Source organism: Giraffa tippelskirchi, chromosome 13 (genome assembly GCF_054371585.1).
Source record: "Giraffa tippelskirchi isolate mGirTip1 chromosome 13, T2T-mGirTip1v1.2.pri, whole genome shotgun sequence".
Classification (NCBI taxonomy): Eukaryota; Metazoa; Chordata; class Mammalia; order Artiodactyla; family Giraffidae; genus Giraffa; species Giraffa tippelskirchi.
Genome location: NC_137287.1, coordinates 108,944,888 through 108,962,651, shown reverse-complemented (window position 1 = coordinate 108,962,651; position 17,764 = coordinate 108,944,888). Strand labels below are relative to the sequence as shown.

General features: G+C 46.2%; 1 protein-coding gene across 3 annotated transcripts in view; it reads right to left on the bottom strand.

Moving 5' to 3' along the window:
- Nucleotides 1-17,424, bottom strand: part of BPI (bactericidal permeability increasing protein) — a 45,152-nt gene extending 27,728 nt beyond the window's left edge. The window contains exons 1-3 of one of the 3 annotated variants that reach the window (XM_081560941.1): nucleotides 7,422-7,530; nucleotides 4,193-4,303; nucleotides 1,625-1,824 (exon numbers count right to left, since the gene is read on the bottom strand). In XM_081560941.1, the coding sequence (XP_081417067.1) occupies nucleotides 1,625-1,754 (130 nt within the window). In that variant the 5' untranslated portion in view covers nucleotides 1,755-1,824; nucleotides 4,193-4,303; nucleotides 7,422-7,530. Of the gene's footprint in view, nucleotides 1-1,624; nucleotides 1,825-4,192; nucleotides 4,304-7,421; nucleotides 7,531-17,348 lie in introns of those variants that run through there. The other 2 variants (XM_081560943.1, XM_081560944.1) reach the window with 2 other exon arrangements.
- Nucleotides 17,425-17,764: the final 340 nt, after the last annotated feature.

The window sequence follows — 17,764 nt, the reverse complement described above, 5'->3', positions numbered from 1 at the left end:
TGAATTCAGGCCTTCTGTTCCCAGAGCCCGTGCCCTGGGACAGGCCTTCTGGGGGTCCAAAAGTAAACCAAGCACAGACTGGCACTGCCCAGAGAGAAATGAAAATGTGGGATGGCCACCATCTGTGGATCTGCAGGGGCCGGGTCTCGGAGGGTCTCTAATGCCAAGCCCAGGACACCTTCAGAAGGCACTCGGGAGCTGCTGAATAGTGTCAGTAATGAGAATCCTGAACCCATATGCTGCACTTCAGGACGCTCACTGATAGCTGCATGGGGTGTGAGTAGAAGGAGGGACCAAGGCTGCTCTGACAGAATGTGAAGACTTCTGGGCTTAAAGGCTGAACCCAAGTTTCTGCTCCCGGGAAGCGACCAGAGGCACCCCAGGTCTGGGTACAGAGCAGGGGCATAATCCTTTCTCCTAGCTCATGGGGAGCCTTCCGTGCGCAACCCTGGGATTCACAGGTGTCCTTGCTGGGCTGGGGTAGGAATTCACAGATGGAATACCAGGTCTGCTTGGTCCTATCCGGGGCTTCCCTGATAGCTCAGTTGGTAAAGAATCCACCTGCAAAGCAGGAGACCCCAATTCGATTCCTGGGTCAGGAGGATCCTCTGGAGAAGGGATAGGCTACCCACTACAGTATTCCTGGGCTTCCCTTGTGGCTCAGCTGGTAAAGAATCCACTTGTAATGCAGGAGGCCTGGGTTCGATCCCTGGGTTGGGAAGATCCTCTGGAGAAAGGCTTCCCTATCCAGTATTCTGGCCTGGAGAATTCCATGGACTGTATAGTCCATGGGGTTGCAAAGAGTCGGACACGACAGAGCGACTTTCACTTCACTTCACTTCAGTCCTGTCCTGACTCCCCCGGCGCCGCTGAGAGCCTGCCTTCTCCTCGGTCTGATTTCTCTGGCACCGGCTGTCCCCCACTGTTCTGCAGGTCCTCTCTCTACCGCCGAGAGGCAGCATTGAGCAGCCCCACACGGATACTTCTAAACAGACCAGAGCCCAGATCCAGGCCACCCCCTTCCCCCTCCCTCCTTCCAGTCTGTCTGCTCATCTGTAAAGGTCACTAGTAACATTTTGTGCTTTTAGCATAGTGCCTGGCACCGATCTGAGCAGGTCAGGAGGCTGCTTCATAACATTCTCTGCTGTGTCTGGGCCTGAAGGAGTGGCCTGGGGGAATCCTCTCTGTGGCACCCTACTGGCTACTTTGCAGAGTGTGGCTGCCAAGCACCACTGCTCCTCACGGAGCCTGAGCTCTGCCCACGCTGAAGACTGAGCCAGGGACTGCCAGACGAGTATCAGGGCTGAGAACCAGCTAGGAAGGAAGTGAAGGGCCCAAGCCCGAATCGGGTATTGGGTAGAGGGAGGGGACCGGGAGGGGACCAGGAGGGGCCTGAGCACTGGACTCAGAGTCCTCCAGACTAGGGTTCCATCCTCCCCCGCTGTGGCTTCCCAGCTCTGTGACCTTGGGTAACTCACCCGGGCCCAGCTTCTTGCTCTGTAAGACAGGGTGAGAGGGCCGCCTTGAAGGAGCAGTGGGTAGGCCATACCCTGGATTTAAAGGGCTGCACACAGCAGGTGCTCAGTCAGTGATGGAAGAGAAGGAAAGGAAGGCATCCAGTTACCATAGTCCAGGCCCTTCTGGGTGATCCTGGCCACGATGCCGGGGTTGGTAGTCGTTGTCACAGCCGTGCCCAGGGTGGCCAGCACCACCAGGGTTGCCCACCTCCACGCGCTGTCAGGGCCCCTGGCCATGTCTTCGTCCTGCAGAGCTGCCAAAACCTCGAGGTCTTGGAGGGGAACCAGGGACCTATAAAGGAGGCAGCTGTGGAAATGCAAGTTAGGAGAATGTAGAAAGGAGGAAGGAACATGAGCAGGGGCGGAAGAGGGGGTGGACTGCTGCCTGCCTGTGGTTCCCCACCGTATGGCTGGGGCCACAGCCCCAGAACAGCCAGAAGTGGAGCCTGGGAGCCCTGTGTGTGTGTGTGTGTGTGTGTGTGTGTGTGTGTGTGTGGTGTGTGTATGTATGTGTGGTGTGCGGTGTGTATGTATGTGTGGTGTGTGTGTGTATGTATGTGTGGTGTGTGTGGTGTCGTATATTGTACGTATGTGTGATGTGCGTATGCATGTGTGGTGTGTTTGTGTGTGGTGTGTGTGTATGTATGTGTGGGGTGTGTGTAGTGTGGTGTATGTTTATGTATTATGGTGTGTGTATGTGTGTGTGGTGTAAGTATGCATGTGTGATGTGTGTATGGTGTGGTGTGATGTAAGTGTATGTATGTGGTATGTGTGGTGTGTGTGTGGTGTGGTGTATGCGTATGTGTGGTTGTGTTTGTTGTGTGTGTATGTATGTGATGTGGCGTATTGTGTGTGTGATGTGTGTATGCATGTGTGGTTGTGGTGTGTTTGTATGTATGTGTGGGGTGTGTGTATGTGTATGTGTGGTGTGTGGTTGTGTGTGGTGTGGTGTGTGTGTATGTATATGTGGTGTGTGTGTGCAGTGTATGTATATGTATGTGTGGTGCATGGTTGTGTGTAGTGTGGTGTGTGTGTGTATATGTGGTGTGTGTGTGCGGTGTGTGTAAATGTATGTGTGGTGCGTGGTTGTGTATGGTGTGGTGTCTGTGTATGTATGTGTGGCATGTGTGTATGTATGTGTGGTGTGATGTGTGTGTGTGTATGTGTGGTGTGTATGTGGTGTGGTGTATGTACATGTATGTGTGGTGCATGGTTGTGTGTGGTGTGATGTGTGTGTGTGTGTGGTGTGTGTGCGTGTGCAGTGTATGTATATGTATGTGTGGTGTGTGATTGTGTGTGGTGTGTGTGTGGTGTGGTGTATGTACATGTATGTGTGGTGCGTGGTTGTGTGTGGTGTGGTGTGTGTGTATATGTGGTGTGTGTATGTGGTGTGTGTGGTGTGTGTAAGGCAAGACTTCTGGCTCTGAGTGTCATACCCTCCTCCCCCTCCCTGAAGCCTCCACCCAAATCCCTCCATCCAAGGACTTCCTGGAAGCTGGGTGGTAGGTATATCAGAGTTGAATAGATTTTTTGTCTTCTTGTTTATGCTCTACTGAGGTATAATTGGCAAAATTGTATACAATTGCTCCTTGAACAACACAGGTTTGAACTGTGCAGGTGCATTTGTATATGGATTTCCTTCAATAAATACGTACTGCCGTCCTACACCACCTGTGGTTGGTTGAATCCATAGATGTGGAACCTCGGATATGATGTAACTGTGTATATGGAAGCCTGACTCTAAGTTATACTTGAATTTTAGACTGCTTGGGATGTGGGAGTCAGCACCCTTAGCCCCTGCATTGTTTAAGGGTCAAATGTACATTTAAAGTGTACAATGTGATAATTCGATATATGTATACCTTGTGAAGTGATTGCCACAACCAAACTAATTAACTCATCTCTCTCTTCATGTGGTTATCATTTGGGGTGTGTAGTGATAATGAAGATTTACTCTCTTAGCAAATTCCAAGTGTATAGTATTCTTAACTGTAGTTACCATGCTGTGAATTAGATCCCCAGAACTTATTCATTTTATAACTGAGAATTACATTTTTCTTTCTACTTTTGGTTTCCATGGTGTTTTCCACAGAAAAACGTTTAAGGAAACAGAACCTGAAGCATTTTCTTGTTCTGAGAGGCAGTAGTGGTAATAATTAAATGCTTGAATTTTGAGTCCGGTATTTTAACTGGTTTTGAAACTCAGCTTTGCCACTCTGTGGTGGCTTGACCTTGGTCAAGCCCCTTAACCTCTCTGAACCTCAATTTCCTCTATGTAAAGTGAGGATAACCAGAGTACACACCCCACCCAGGGTTATTGTGAAGACATAAAGGGCTTTAAATCATGTAAAGCACTTACACAATACCCCAAAAAATATGCTCACAAATGGTAGCTATTACTGTCACTCTGACTTTCAAAGCAATCCATATTCATGGGCCAAAATTTGAGAAAGAACCAAAAAATATAAATAAAAATTACGTGCAATCCCCAGTTCCAGAGAGGACAAGCAGAAGTGTATTTTAGAGTATTTCTCTCCTCGCTCCCCACTTTTGGTAAGCGTAGATGGAGTGTGTCTTTCAACACAGAAATATGGAATCAGGCTAATCAGTTTTGTGAAGTTCCCTATTTTCAATAAACAGTGTATGCAGTTCTCTGTATTTCATTGCTTCCTTACCCTACAGTTTTCTTCACCAGGCTTTTGTTCTTGTGCCTTTTCCCCTTTCCTTTGACAGATGTGAAACTTGAGGCTTCGAGAGGGGAAGTGAGTCCTTCAGCGTCTTGGGAGCTGGGGTGGGGTGGGGAGATGGTGTCAGCACACACAATCCCCACCCTCCCTCCAGCTTTCCAGAGGGAATTCTGTCTGCTAGGCCCCTGCCCCTCCCTTTGCAGCAGCCTCAGGCCCAGTGTGGGCGGGAACCCCACCCGGCAGCGGGCACTGTCTCCATGGTGATGAGAGGAGGGGCGGGTCTGCAGAGAGGGAGGCCAGCTTCTCTCCTGCTGGGTCCTCATCAGCCCCCTGATGCCCTGTCTCCCCGATTCTGATTTGATGAAAGTCTAATGAAGCCCATTGAGGCTGGAGGATATGAGACCTGAGTTTTTTTCCTTTCTTCTCTTTCCACTGTTTCTGAAAGGATCTCCCTTCCTGCCGCCACCCACTACAACAAGAATCCTTCTGCTTGCTATAGAATGAAAACAGTGGCCGTGGACAGAGCATCTACTATGACACTTTACATATATTGTCTTCAAGCCTTTAAATAACCAGTGAAAAGTGAAGAAATTGTTAGTCGCTCAGTCGTGTCCCATGGATAGTAGCCCGCCAGGCTCTTCTGTCCATGGGATTTCTCAGCCAAGAATACTGGAATGGGTTGCCATTCCCTTCTCCAGGGGATCTTCCCAACCCAGGGATCAAACCCGAGTCTCCTGCATTGCAGGCAGATTCTTTACTGTCTGAGCCACCAGGGAAGTCCCGAATAACCTGTGAGAGAAGAGTAATTATCCTCCATTTTGAAGATAAGGAAACTGAGTCACAAGGCAGTTATGTCCCTGTCAAGATCACAGTGCCTTTCATGGAGAGAAATATTCTCCCTTCTTCTTGGGATAGTTTCTAAGAGAACTTGTCACCCTGGGTCTTCACCCTAGCTCTGCCTTCCTGGGCCCCCAGACTCCCATGTCAAAACAGACACATGTCAAAACACACAGATTGATGACTTGTCAGAAAATTAGTTTTTTGAAAAGTTATCTTACACAGTTTTGAATACCTGCAGCTCTAACTGCCCCAAATTCCTGAGTCCCCTGGATCCAGACAGATGTTGTCTCTGTGAGGATATCAGGCAGGAAAGGGGTATTACGAGGAAACTCACAGAATGATAACTTGAATTGCCACAACGTAAGAATCTTAAAACCAGCCGGCAAGTTTCTGCATAAGCCAGCCCCACTGGCTCAGTCAAATCCAGATGAGTCCATCAGCAAACCTCTGACTGCCTTTTCAGTTCTCTCCTTGGCCATGGAGAGGCCCCACTGTTTCCGATCTGACTCTTTACTTGGTATGAGTGACAGCGTCTTCGACCCAAGCAACAGAAATCCTCAGCTCACATTGGCTTCAACAGTCAACCCATGTCTCCGAGATGAAGTCCAGAGAGAGAGCAGGTTTGAGGATCTGATTAATTCAACAGCTAATAAGACTTCCCTGGCCATCCAGTGGTTAAGACTCGGTGCTTTCACTGCAGGGACTGTGGATTTGATCCCTGGTTGGGGCACTTTTATGATCCCACATGCTGTTTGGTCAGGAAAAAAAAACCCCACCAAATTTGCAATAAAAATGCGAATTAAAAAAATTCAATAATTAACAGACATTTACCATCTCTCTATAGTCTGTTCTGCCACCCTGATATCTCAGATTTACCCTCACACTGGCTTCTTTCATGGTTGTGCAAAATAAAATTCATATTTTATGGCAAGACAAGAAAAATTTAAACAAAAAAAATTTATTTCTGTCCTTTGGCTTCCCCTCTCCCTTATACTGTGCATTGTGTATCTGCATTAGGCATCGACCAAATCTTCCCTGTTGGCATAAATACCAGCTCAGCCCTAAAGAGAAACATTCTCCCAGCATCAAGAAGACAACTCCTTAAAGGTAACATTCCTTCTTGATGTTGTAAGGGGATCACATAGCCCATCACCTTGTACTTGCTTATCTGGATTGTGTAAAATGTCAGTGATTTGTCATCTAATGTACAGTCCTCTGTCTCAAAAAACTTATGTAACTGTGTTTTGACTTCTAATGGTAGAATAGCCCTCAGAGCTTTCTGAGCTGCTGTTCCTGTTTTTGTTTGAGATTGAAACAATACAAGTTTTATTCAGTGGCCAAAGAATGGAGAAGGGGGAACTAAGTTCACAGATTAATTTCTCATATTCCTGGGTTATAATCCTCAGTTTGGCTCAAATAAAATTTTTCATTTCTGTCTTAGTTAGACTGATTAATTTTTCATTGACAGTTGTAAGATGACTGCAGCAGCTCCAGCCATTGCATCTAAACAGGCTTTTTCCAGTGTCTCCTCCTTCTTCTCCTCTTCTTTTTCTTCCTCTTTTTTGGCCTTTTTGTTATTATTGTAAAATCTTTCAAATATAAAGATAAGAACAGACTACCCAAATTTGTAAAATCTTAACATTATGCCATATTTACTTCATATAGTTTCTTTTAGCTCTATGAATCGTTAATACATGTACAGCTACATGTAACCAGGATCACCATAAGAATATAGAATAGTTCTGTCATCCATTCAAACTCTTTCCTGTTGTCACAACTCAACAACATAGGAAAATACACTACCTCAGCAGAAATTTAGAGGTGCGATGGGTCAAGAGTGTATGATTCATGGGCTGGTTCTTTCTGCCTTTCTAATCCATGCTCTTTAGGATGTTGATTTTTTCCAAAAGAAAGTGCATTTGGCTTGGAGCTCTGAGTTCATAGTTCCAGCCAAGTTATTTGCTCTGGTCAAGTTCTTTGACCCTTCTGAAATTTGGGTTCCTCATTTAAATATGGGGAAACAATGCCCAACATGGCGGTTGTTCTGGGGATTAAATAATAGGTGTGAATCGACTGGCATGGAGAAAGTGCTCAAGAAATAGTTATAATTTACCCGTCATGGCCAGCTGGTTGGAGAGTCCTGGAGCCCCCAGGAAAACACACTAGGGGCACCATGCCCTGAGGGCTCGGTCGTCAAGTCTTTGGGTTTGGGCTGGACGTGTGCAGAGGGAGAGGTCTAGTGCTCACGTGGCCTCTGTGAGCTGCCACTCAGCCAGGCACTGTGGGAAGAAACGCCCCCTTCCCAGCACAGCAAGGCAGTTAGGAGTGTGGGCTGAAACCTTGCTGACCTGGGTGCAGATCCCAGCTTCCCACTTACCTGCTTTGTGAGCTTGACTTTGTCACTTAAGCTTGCTGCACCTGTCTCCTCATTTGTCCCACACTCCATCCTCGGGGGCAGCTCTTTTTCAGGGCCCGCCTGGTGTTACAGTGAGGCCATCCTTGTGCTTAGTGGAAGTCCCGGAAACTTCCCCCTCCCCCTCTGCCCTGATCCTCCAGCTCTTTCCCTCCTGGCCCCACTTCCTCTGGGTATCTGGCTTCCCTGTATGTTGTCAGTTATTTACTGACCCTGGATTGGGGGTGCAGGAACAGGAAGGGGTTCGTGTAGGGTCCCGGGGGGGTGGAGGGAAGGGGAGGAATAGGGCCTCATGGAGATCAGGCCTCAGGGTGTGTAGTATCTAAAAGGCAATCATAGGACTTCCCTGGTGGTCTAGTGGTTAAGAATCCACCTTCCAGTGCGGGGGACAGGGGTTTGATACCTGATCGGGGAACTAAGATCCCATGTGCTGAGGGGCAACTAAAATCTGTGCACTGCAACTACTGAGCCTGAGCTCTCTAGAGCCCGTGCTCCACTAGAGAAAGCCGAGGCACCGTGACAAACTAGGACCCAGCACAGCCAAAAGGAAAAAAAAAAGCTATTTTGTACTATGGCGATAACCTCTTGCTGTAGAAGGGCATGGCAACCCACTCCAGTACTCATGCCTGGAGAATCCCATGGACAGAGGAGCCTGGTGGGCTACAGTCCACGGGGTCGCAAAGAATCAGACACGACTGAGTGACTGAACAATAACCTCTTGAGAGGGTGTCTCCCCTACCTTGTTATGCTAACAAAGTCTCTTCCAGAGCCTGGAGTCTCATAAAAAGGCCCCTTTGGGTACCTTGTCTTAGAGATGAACGTAGATCTTTCTCATATCATTATTATTACTAGTATATCACAAGATATATTCAGTAGTGAGTAGATGAATACAACAGACTAGTGAATATAATATAAAAGAAGCAGATCCAAAGAGAAAAAACTAGTGGTTACCAGTGGGGAGAGAGGAGGGGTAGGGGAGAGGGAGTGGGGGCATAAACTATTGGGTATAAGGCAGGTTCAAGGATGCGTTGAACAACATGGGGAATCTAGCCAATATTTGTCATAACTGTAAACGGAAAGCAACTGAGAGGGTAACAGGCAGGAAGGCCAGGGGTCTCCAAACAGAGGAAATAGGCTGCAAGTGTCAGACATTTTTTATCTCTCTCTTAGGTGGCAGGAGGAAACAAGTATCAGATTTTTTTCCCTTTCTCTACATCTGGAAGTTCATGGTGCACATACTGTTGAAGCCTGGCTTGGAGAATTTTGAGCATTACTTTGCTAGCATGTGAGATGAGTGCAATTGTGTGGTACTTTGAGCATTCTTTGGCATTGCCTTTCTTTGGGACTGGAATGAAAATTAACCTTTTCCAGTCCTGTGGCCACTGCTGAGTTTTCCAAATTTGCTGGCATACTGAGTACAGCACTTTCACAGCATCATCTTCTAGGATTTGAAATAGTTCAACTGGAATTCCATCACCTCTACTAGCTTTGTTCATAGTGATGCTTCCTAAGGCCCAATTGACTTTGCATTCCAGAATTGTCTGGCTCTAGGTGAGTGATCACACCATCATGGTTATCTGGGTCATGAAGATCTTTTTTGTATAGTTCTTCTGTGTATTCTTGCCACCTCTTCTTAATATATTCTGCTTCTGTTAGGTCAATATCACTTCTGTCATTTATTGTGCCCATCTTTGCATGAAATGTTCAACCGATAAGGGCCCAACAAACCAGTATGTTTTACTCATACATTGTTCCCCTGATCTATGTTAATGAATCTCTGTATTTACTTGGAAACCTACCTTTCTTCAAGATTCATGTCAATCGTTTTAAGGCCGGGAATGACTCATCTGGTGCCATCGTTATCTCAAAGTGCATGATGTGGGTGAGGGGCCTGGTGCCACTCTGAGTTTTGAGACGTCTCCTTTGTCTAATTAACAGCTTGCTGATAGGTATATAACATCCTGGTAAAGGCTAGCAGGGGGCACTCTTTCTGCCCCTTTCTGATATCTATGTCTGAAGCTTTCTCTAACTCTTTTATACTATAATAAAACTTTATTACACAAAAGCTCTGAGCAATCAAGCCTCGCGTCACTGGCCCCAGATTGAATTCCTTTCCTCCGGAGGCCAAGAATCCTAGTGTCTTTCATGGCTCAGCAACAACCTTTCATAACCTTTAAAATTTTATAAAAACTGAAAGTTTAGGAGAATTCCCTGATGGCCCAGTAGTCAGGACTCAGCATGGCAGTTAAGACTGCTGTAGGCCCAGTTCAAGCCCGGTAGAGGAACTAAGATTCTTGCAAGCAATTTTTTAAATTAAAATTAAAAAAAATATAGTCAATAAATGAAAGAAGAGTCAGAGCCCAGAGCATAAATTCCACACAATAAGTTTTTGGAGCCTAAGGAGGACAAGCGCAGCCTGACAATCCCAAGAGACTTCCTGGAGGAGGTGAGAATTGACCTTGGCCTTGGAGGGGCAGCCTTGGGGCTGAGAGAAGCAGGGCCACTTCTGAGCCTGAAGTTATTGGCTTTGTAGGAGGGACAGTTTCTGGAGAGAGCTGAAGGCCGTGGGAAAGGGAAACAAAGCAGAGAGGTTCTCTCAGGGAGCAGAGGGGAGGGAGTGTGTCCCTCTCACTTCTCATTTCTCTCTGGAAGCTGAAACACTACACCAGGGTTACAGCGTTGGCTCCAGCAGGCTGGGCCTCCTCCAGCCCCAGGGACGATCACAGGAAGTACTGCAACACATAGTTGCCAAATGTCCAAGGAACACCCCAGAGCCATTTCCCCCCAGCCACATTGGGAAATAGGTGTGTACTCAGCCAGCCCTGGAGACTGCTGCTGGTAAGGAAAAAACCATCGCCAGCCTGGCCCTGCTTGGTAGTGGTGAGAGCACGGGGCTGGGATCAGGGGTGGTCGGTGAGGACCAGGGCCAGGCTTTGAGCCTTGATTTTGCCTCTACATGGCTTTCTGAACTTGGACGAGTCTTTGTACCTCTCTGGGTCTCAGAGTCCTCATCCGTAAGAGCAGCCCTGTCTTTGGAGGGTGTAAACCACTCCCTTGGCAACAACCAAGCCAAACCCTTGGCTAACATTCTCTTTTAATAATCCTCACCAGTCTCTGAAAGTAGGCATCATTGGCTCTATTTCACAGATGAGAAAATTGAAGCTCAGAGAAATTGAGTAGCTTCCCCAAGGCCACACAACTGAGAAGTGGCATGTGGATACTGAGGACCTCAAAAAGAGAGGAGGGAGCACTTTCTGTTAGGTTGCATGATGAAATTGACTCTGAAATGTCAGAACTCCTACAGAAGCACATCTCCTTAGACACATGAGCATCCTCCATGGACTGTGTGGGGGAAGGGCAGGCCAGGTGGAGGTAAGCAAAGGCATGTTGTGGTCTTGTTCTCAAAGCCCAGTGACCCCTAAGGTTTTCAAGTATGAAGATCCTCATGTGATAATAGTTAAGTTTGCAACCAGTAAGTTGAAAAAAAGCCACTGCAAATTCAGCGACTTTTTAAAATGAATTTGCATTTTTCAAACTCAGGGTTTAGAGACATTCGAGATGAAGACCCGGGGGCACATTTGGATGTTTGATAGTTAGGCTAAGGGACCTCTAAATGACTCAAACTTGCCCGACCAGTTCCCCGCCCCCTGGCCCCCTGTGCACCTGGGGAGCTGAACTCAGACTGTCACACTCAGAAGCAAAATAGTAATTCATCGTCAGTTGGGCCAGTGGCCAGTGGCTGAGGCTGGCCAGGAACACAGAGGCAGAGGGGCAGGTCTCTTCCTACGTCTCATCCCCTCCCAGCCTTTGGCTGACTGCGTGGGGGAGAAATCCCAATGGCTGACTTGGGTGGAGAGAGGGAGAAGAAGAAAACCAGAGTGAGCTTAGGTTAGGCTTACTGGTCACATGGCACAGAGCAGAAAAACAGAATGGGCACCTAGATGTGTGCCCTTTAGCCCCCGAGACTCCTGCCCACCATCAGCCAAGAACCTAAGAGTGTTCTAGAATCCAGCCAATTGGAGTAGCAATTTCAGATTCCTAGGGGAGGGGGAAAGGATGGTGAGAGCAGGGAAGCAGGTGGGGTTGAGAACATCTCTTACCTTCCTGGGGATGTGTGCTGGCTTCCAGACAAGCTTTCCTGAACTATTTGAATTCCTAGATCCTTTGAAAGAATTCAGATCCTCCACCCCGCCCCCACCACAGCCTGAGGCCAGGACTAACTTGGTGACTGGAGCTATTAAAGGATTTTGAACAGAGGTGTCACATGAAAAGGTTATTCTCTTAGACAGCAGTTATGGAGCACTGAGAGCGGCATAATACTATGTGTGCGTGCTAAGTCGTTTCAGGCGTGTCTGACTCTTTGTGACCCTATGGACTGTAGCCCGCCAGGCTCCTCTGTCCATGGGCTTCTCCAGGCAAGAATATTGGAGTGGGCTGCCATGCCCTCCTCCAGGGGATCTTCCTGACCCAGGGATCAAACCCGCATCTCTTATGTCTCTTGAATTGGCAGGCGGGTTCTTTACTGGGCTTCCCTTGTGGTGTTGTAGCCACACGTTCTGGGAAACAAACTCACTCAGAAGGACAATGCAGATAGTGGAGTGCAGTTTATTACACCAGCAGGCCCAAGGCAGAGTCTTCTCTTAGCCAAGGACCCTGACCCGCATTTGTGAAAATCTTTTATACCCCATGTGTACGTGTCCGAACTCACCACCCCAAATTCCTTGAGACTTACATAAACAAAGGAAGGGTAAATACAATCACAATAATCTCATCATTTATGTGTTACATGTTCAAACAGTTAAACAATTGGCCAATAATCAATAAACCCGAGGTTACACTCCGATAGGTACAGAAAAATTTATGGCCTGTCCAGAGACAGAGGTGATTAGTGTATGTTTTCTCTTAGGCAATGAGTAACCTGGATATGATCTTCAAGGTTCCCCTGTCCGGCGGGTGTCTTATCCTTTTATTGTCATTTGCATAGGCACTAAGCACAGAGTTTAGAGTCCATTAGAGAGGTGGCCAAGCATGGTCAGCATAAACAGGCCTAAGATGGAGTCCAGGTCCTATGAATTCCCTCTTCAGTGGCTCAGCTGGTAAAGAAGCCACCTGCAATGCGGGAGACCTGGGTTCCATCCGTGGGTTGGGAGATCCCCTGGAGAAGGGAAAGGCTACCCACTCCGGTATTCTGGCCCGGAGAATTCCATGGACTGTATAGTCCATGGGGTCGCAAAGAGTCAGACATGACTGAACGACTTTCACTTTCATTCTTTTGGTGCCAGCTGGGAAGTCCAATACTATGTGTGCCTCTCAATTAGTTTAAATTAATTAATTCACTCTGCCTTCAGAGTTATGGCATAGAGATTCCTGTGATTGCATAAGCCAAACTTTTATCTTTTCTGTACATTTCTTTTCCTGCTCCAATCAGCACAGCTGCTTTCTGTTGCTGCCATTAGGAACACTGGTTAGAACAATACCCATATGTGTGTGTGTGTGTGTGTGTGTGTGTGTGTGTGTGTGTTGTACACAAGCTTGCATGTGTAGATCTGCAGTGACCCCAGTGATAAGAACCACATGAGTCAGTGTCCCAGGTTCTGTTCCCAGGTGTCTGATAGTCTGAAAGTGGAGGCTTCTTTTCTCAGAGAAAAGGGCAGACAAGCATTAACAAAATACTTCCAGGTACTACATTTCACTGAATCCTGTCCACTCAGGAGGGGTTAACATTTGTATTTTTACAGAAGAAGACACCGAGGGTCCGAGAGTCTGGAAGGTTGCCAAGGCTTCAGAGCTACTAAGGGGTAGAGCTGAGGACAAGTTCAAACCCTGGGCCCCTCCCACTGTACCCATTGCCTTTCCTCTGGAGCTCAAAATGGGTGGGAGATGGGCCAGTTGGGGCTCTTCAAAAGGGGTGGACTGCTCTCCCAGCATGAGGTGCTGATCTCTATAAGCACACAGCAAACCCCTGCTCCACACGCCACCCCAGCACATCAGTGGAGTCCGACGTGGGCCATCCACGGCCCCTGAAAGAGATCCGTTCAGGGGGTGTCTTCGGGGGCTCTACCTGCCACCAGGAGCCAACTGTACATTTTGCCCAATGGTGTACCTTCCCTGAGGGGTGAACAACGGTAGGGCTCTGCCTGGAAGTTGCTGCCAATCCAAATGGGATTGAGATGACCTTTGCAAAATGAGGCCGCCATGGCTAAGCCCCTCCTGTGCTGGCTGGAGCTGGAACTCTCCATTTGTAATGGACATGGCTGTTGATGACTGGAGGTGCCCAGTCCTGCCCATTAAGGAGAGTCTGGGTCAGCTTCATCCCTCACCCCCTCCACTCTCTAAGGAGGGGGATGCAGGGGTTTGGGAGTTCTGAGTGGCAAAACACTGAAGAAGGGAGGTTGGGGGGAGAAAGAGGGAAATGATAGAGGTTCTAGGGCAGGGGTAGCTCTGGGGGCTGGCTCTTAGTCTACATATGGATAAAGAGGTTTCTTACCTGTTTTGCTCCCAAGTACCTCGGTTGGCTTCTGGCACACAGTAGGTGCTTGTTGGCTGAATTAAGGGAGTTTGGAGAAGGGAGACCTCCAAAAAGCTGATCATGATGGTGGTGAGGGATGTGAAGAATTGAGAAGAGGGAAATATTGAGAAGTATCAATATCTCGGGCTTCCCTGGTGGCTCAGTGGTAAAGAATCCGCCTGCCAATGCAGGAGACGTGGCTTCCATCCCTGATCCAGGAAGATCCCACATGCCGAGGAGCAACTCAGCCTGTGCACCTTAATTATTGAGCCTGTGCTCTAGCACCTGGGAGCTGCAACTACTGAAGCCACTACACCCCAGAGCCTGTGCTCCACAGCAAGAGAAGCCCACACACCACAGCTCGAGAGTTGCCCCTGCTCACTGCCACCAGAGAAAAGCCCTAGCAGCAGTGAAGACCCAGCACGGCCGAAAATAATAAATATATAAATGAAATAATATATATAAAAAGAAGTGTCTCGGGAGGTGGTGTGTATTCTTTTCAGAATGCTCTAAATCACAAGAGAAGAACTTGAGTTGCTTAAAAATTATTTGGGGGGTGTCAGGACAGCGACCCTGTGAGCGTCACATGCCCTGAGATGAGACCAGTAGGCTCATACATCTATCAGCGGGATTTTCACAGCAATGCTGCTAATCATCTGTCCCAGCACATCTGGTGCCAGGCATTGTTCAAAGCCGTTTGTACATGTGTGCATGCTCATATACACAGATGACAACCCGATGAGCTAGCCTCCATCTTTATCCTCATGTTACCAGAGGAGGGTACAGAGACACAGAGAGGCTGGGTCCCTGATGCAGGGACACACAGTTGATAAGTGATTAACTGGGAATCGATCGGGGTGGGGGGGCACCAGAGCACACCCTCTTGACCATACCCTCATGTACTAGAGCTTAGGTCATGGGGAAGGGGCGAGCAGGTGTGAGCCACTGCCTCTGAGATAGTCAGGCTGCCTCGTGGCAACTGAAGGGGGCTTCTGGGTCTGAATTACTGCCACCCCCCACCCTTGCCCACTGTTGCGCAGGCTCCTGCTTTGTCTACTCAGGGAGGAAAAATAAACATTGACGGGACAGGGCTCAGGGTTCATCTGGGGGCTGCTGTTTTCCCAGCTGTGGAGTGGACACCTCCTCCCAGGCTCCCAGAGCCAGCCCTGGGCTCCAGCGGTTCCAAGGAGCCAGGACAAAGTGTGGTCATCATGGGAAGATCAACCAAAAGGAGAGCAAAAGAAAATAAAGATCAGCTGTGACCCCTCCACTCAGAGAGATGCGGACACTGTTTCTGGTGTTTAGCTAGCAGTGGGTTTTCCTACCAGTGTGTGTGTGTGTGTGTATGTATGTGCGCACACGTGTGTATATACACACATACACACAAGCAGATGAAGTCTGTTTCACAGTTGTGTGGCATGGATGTTCATTTGGCAGTATTGGGAATGTTTATCATTAAACATTCTTAGCATATTTTTCTCTAGCTTTCACATGGTTGGCTTGTTTTAATTTATAAAGGTATTATACACTTTTTATACTTTGCATTTTTTTATTGAGGTATAGTTTACATATAGGAACACTTTGCATACAGTAATACTTTCTAGTGTTTATGTCTGAGTTTTGACAAACCCATAGTTTAATCACTGTGGTAATCAACATACACATTCCTTCAACCCCCAAAGTTTCTTTGTCCTCTTTTGTAATCAGCCCCTCCCACCACCCCCACCACTGGCAACCCATGATATATTATTTTTCTATACATTTGCCTTTTTCCAAATGTCATATAAATGGAGTATATAGCCTTTTGAGTCTTGCTTCTTTTATAGCACAGAGCACTGAGGCATATCCATCCATCTGTAGTGTTCTTTTTATTGCTGAGTAATATTTTATTGTATGGATATACCACAGTTTGTCATTCACCATGTGAAGTAATCTATATTGTTTGTAGTTTTTGGTCATTATGAGCAGATCTGCTATAAACATTCACATACAGACTTTTGTGTGAAATTAAGTTTTTGTTTCTCTTGAATAAGAACCTAGGAGTAGGATTTCTGGTTCCTGTTAATTTATGCAATATTATTTATTTTTTAACATAGAAAAAGCTAATTGTGTTTTATTTATGTTTGTCTGATATCACTATGAAAAACTTGAACAAAACACATAAACCTCTTAATTCATTAATTTGAAATATTTCATTTTCTTTAATTAACAGTAATTTTTTGATGTTCAGACTACCTGGTTTTTGTTGCAAAAATTCCTGTATATCCTGGTTTCTCCATTACCTCTTCAGAGCAGTCCCTCAGAACTATCTGACAGGCTGTCTCCCAGGCTTAAGTCCTCAGCAAATCTGCTGAATAAAACATAATTCTCAACTTTTAGGTTGTACTTTTTTTTTTTTCAGTCACCATATGTCACCACATTAAAACCTACTACATCTTCTTAGATTACAGTGTTCCTTTGTATGGATGTACGATAATTTATTTAAACAATCCCCTCTTGTTGGATATATAAGTAGACTTTTTGTTTTGTTTTGTTTTTATATCTTATAAACAACATCTTTGAGCCAAAAGTTTTTGGGGTTTTTTTTGCATTTATAGTTATTCCTTTAGGATAAATACGTACCCATGGACTTGCTTGGACAAAGACCTCCATGCTACTTTATTTCATTCTACTTTTTCCTTAATATTTTTTCCCTCATGCATATATGAAAAGTTGGTATATTACACAACCTACATTGCAAATGCGGAAGGAAATATTGGTCTTTCCAATAAACTGCCAGAATAGCTGTCTATTCATAAGGAAGAAAATGAAAACCATTCTCTATCTCATGTCATATATTAAAAACCCATTACAGGTGAATTGAAAATTTAAATGTAAGTGGTAAATCTTATAAACTTAGAATAAAATGTAGAAGAGCATCTTTATGGAAAGGTCCTCTAACCAAAGCTTTTAAGAACAAGATACAAAAGGTTTAGACCATAAAGGAAATACATAAGTTTGACTACATGAAAACTGAGAACTTCCATTCATCAAAAGCCCCATGAAGAGAGTGAAAAGACAAGTCACAGTCGTCTATATTTGTAACACATATAAGTAACCAAAGAGCAGCAGCTAAGATATGTCAACAAACACCTATGAATCAATAAAACAGACTAATAAATAACACAATAGAAAATGAGCAAAAATACAAACAGAAATTTCAAAAAGGAAGCAGAAATGATCCATAAACATGAGAAAAGACACTCGGCCCGTTTTGTGCTCATCTCAGTCTATCAATAAGCAATGTGGTTGGAACAGCCTTGGTGGTTCTTATTATGATTACAAGATACCCTTAAGCAATAGCCATTAGGAAACTTTGAAAAAAATGAAGGTTTATCACTTACAAGTCCTGGAAAGTACACAGCACACTTGAGGCCACACAGCAAGGTTGCAAGTAGAAAGGAGAGAGAATGCGTGTGAGAGCCGGGTGTTCTGCTTTTATTGGAGCAGAGTGTGAGGGCTTTGGGTTCCCTGGGCTCTCTCTCTATTGGCAAATTTTAACTATAACAGCCAGAATCTAAAGTGCAGGAAGAGAAAAAACAAGTGGCCCAAACAGTCATTTATTGAAATCAACCAAGATCTCTAAAACAAAGGCCCCTCAGTAGGGAAAGCTGGCCTGACTCTTCACCTAATTGCTTCTTCAAGATTGACCTGTTTGAAGTGGGTGCTTGGGTAATCAAAGCTTAAGGCAAACACTTCCATTCCAAAAAGAAAAGTCATCTGTCAAGGTTTACACTACAATCTACCCTGTGATGTGGAG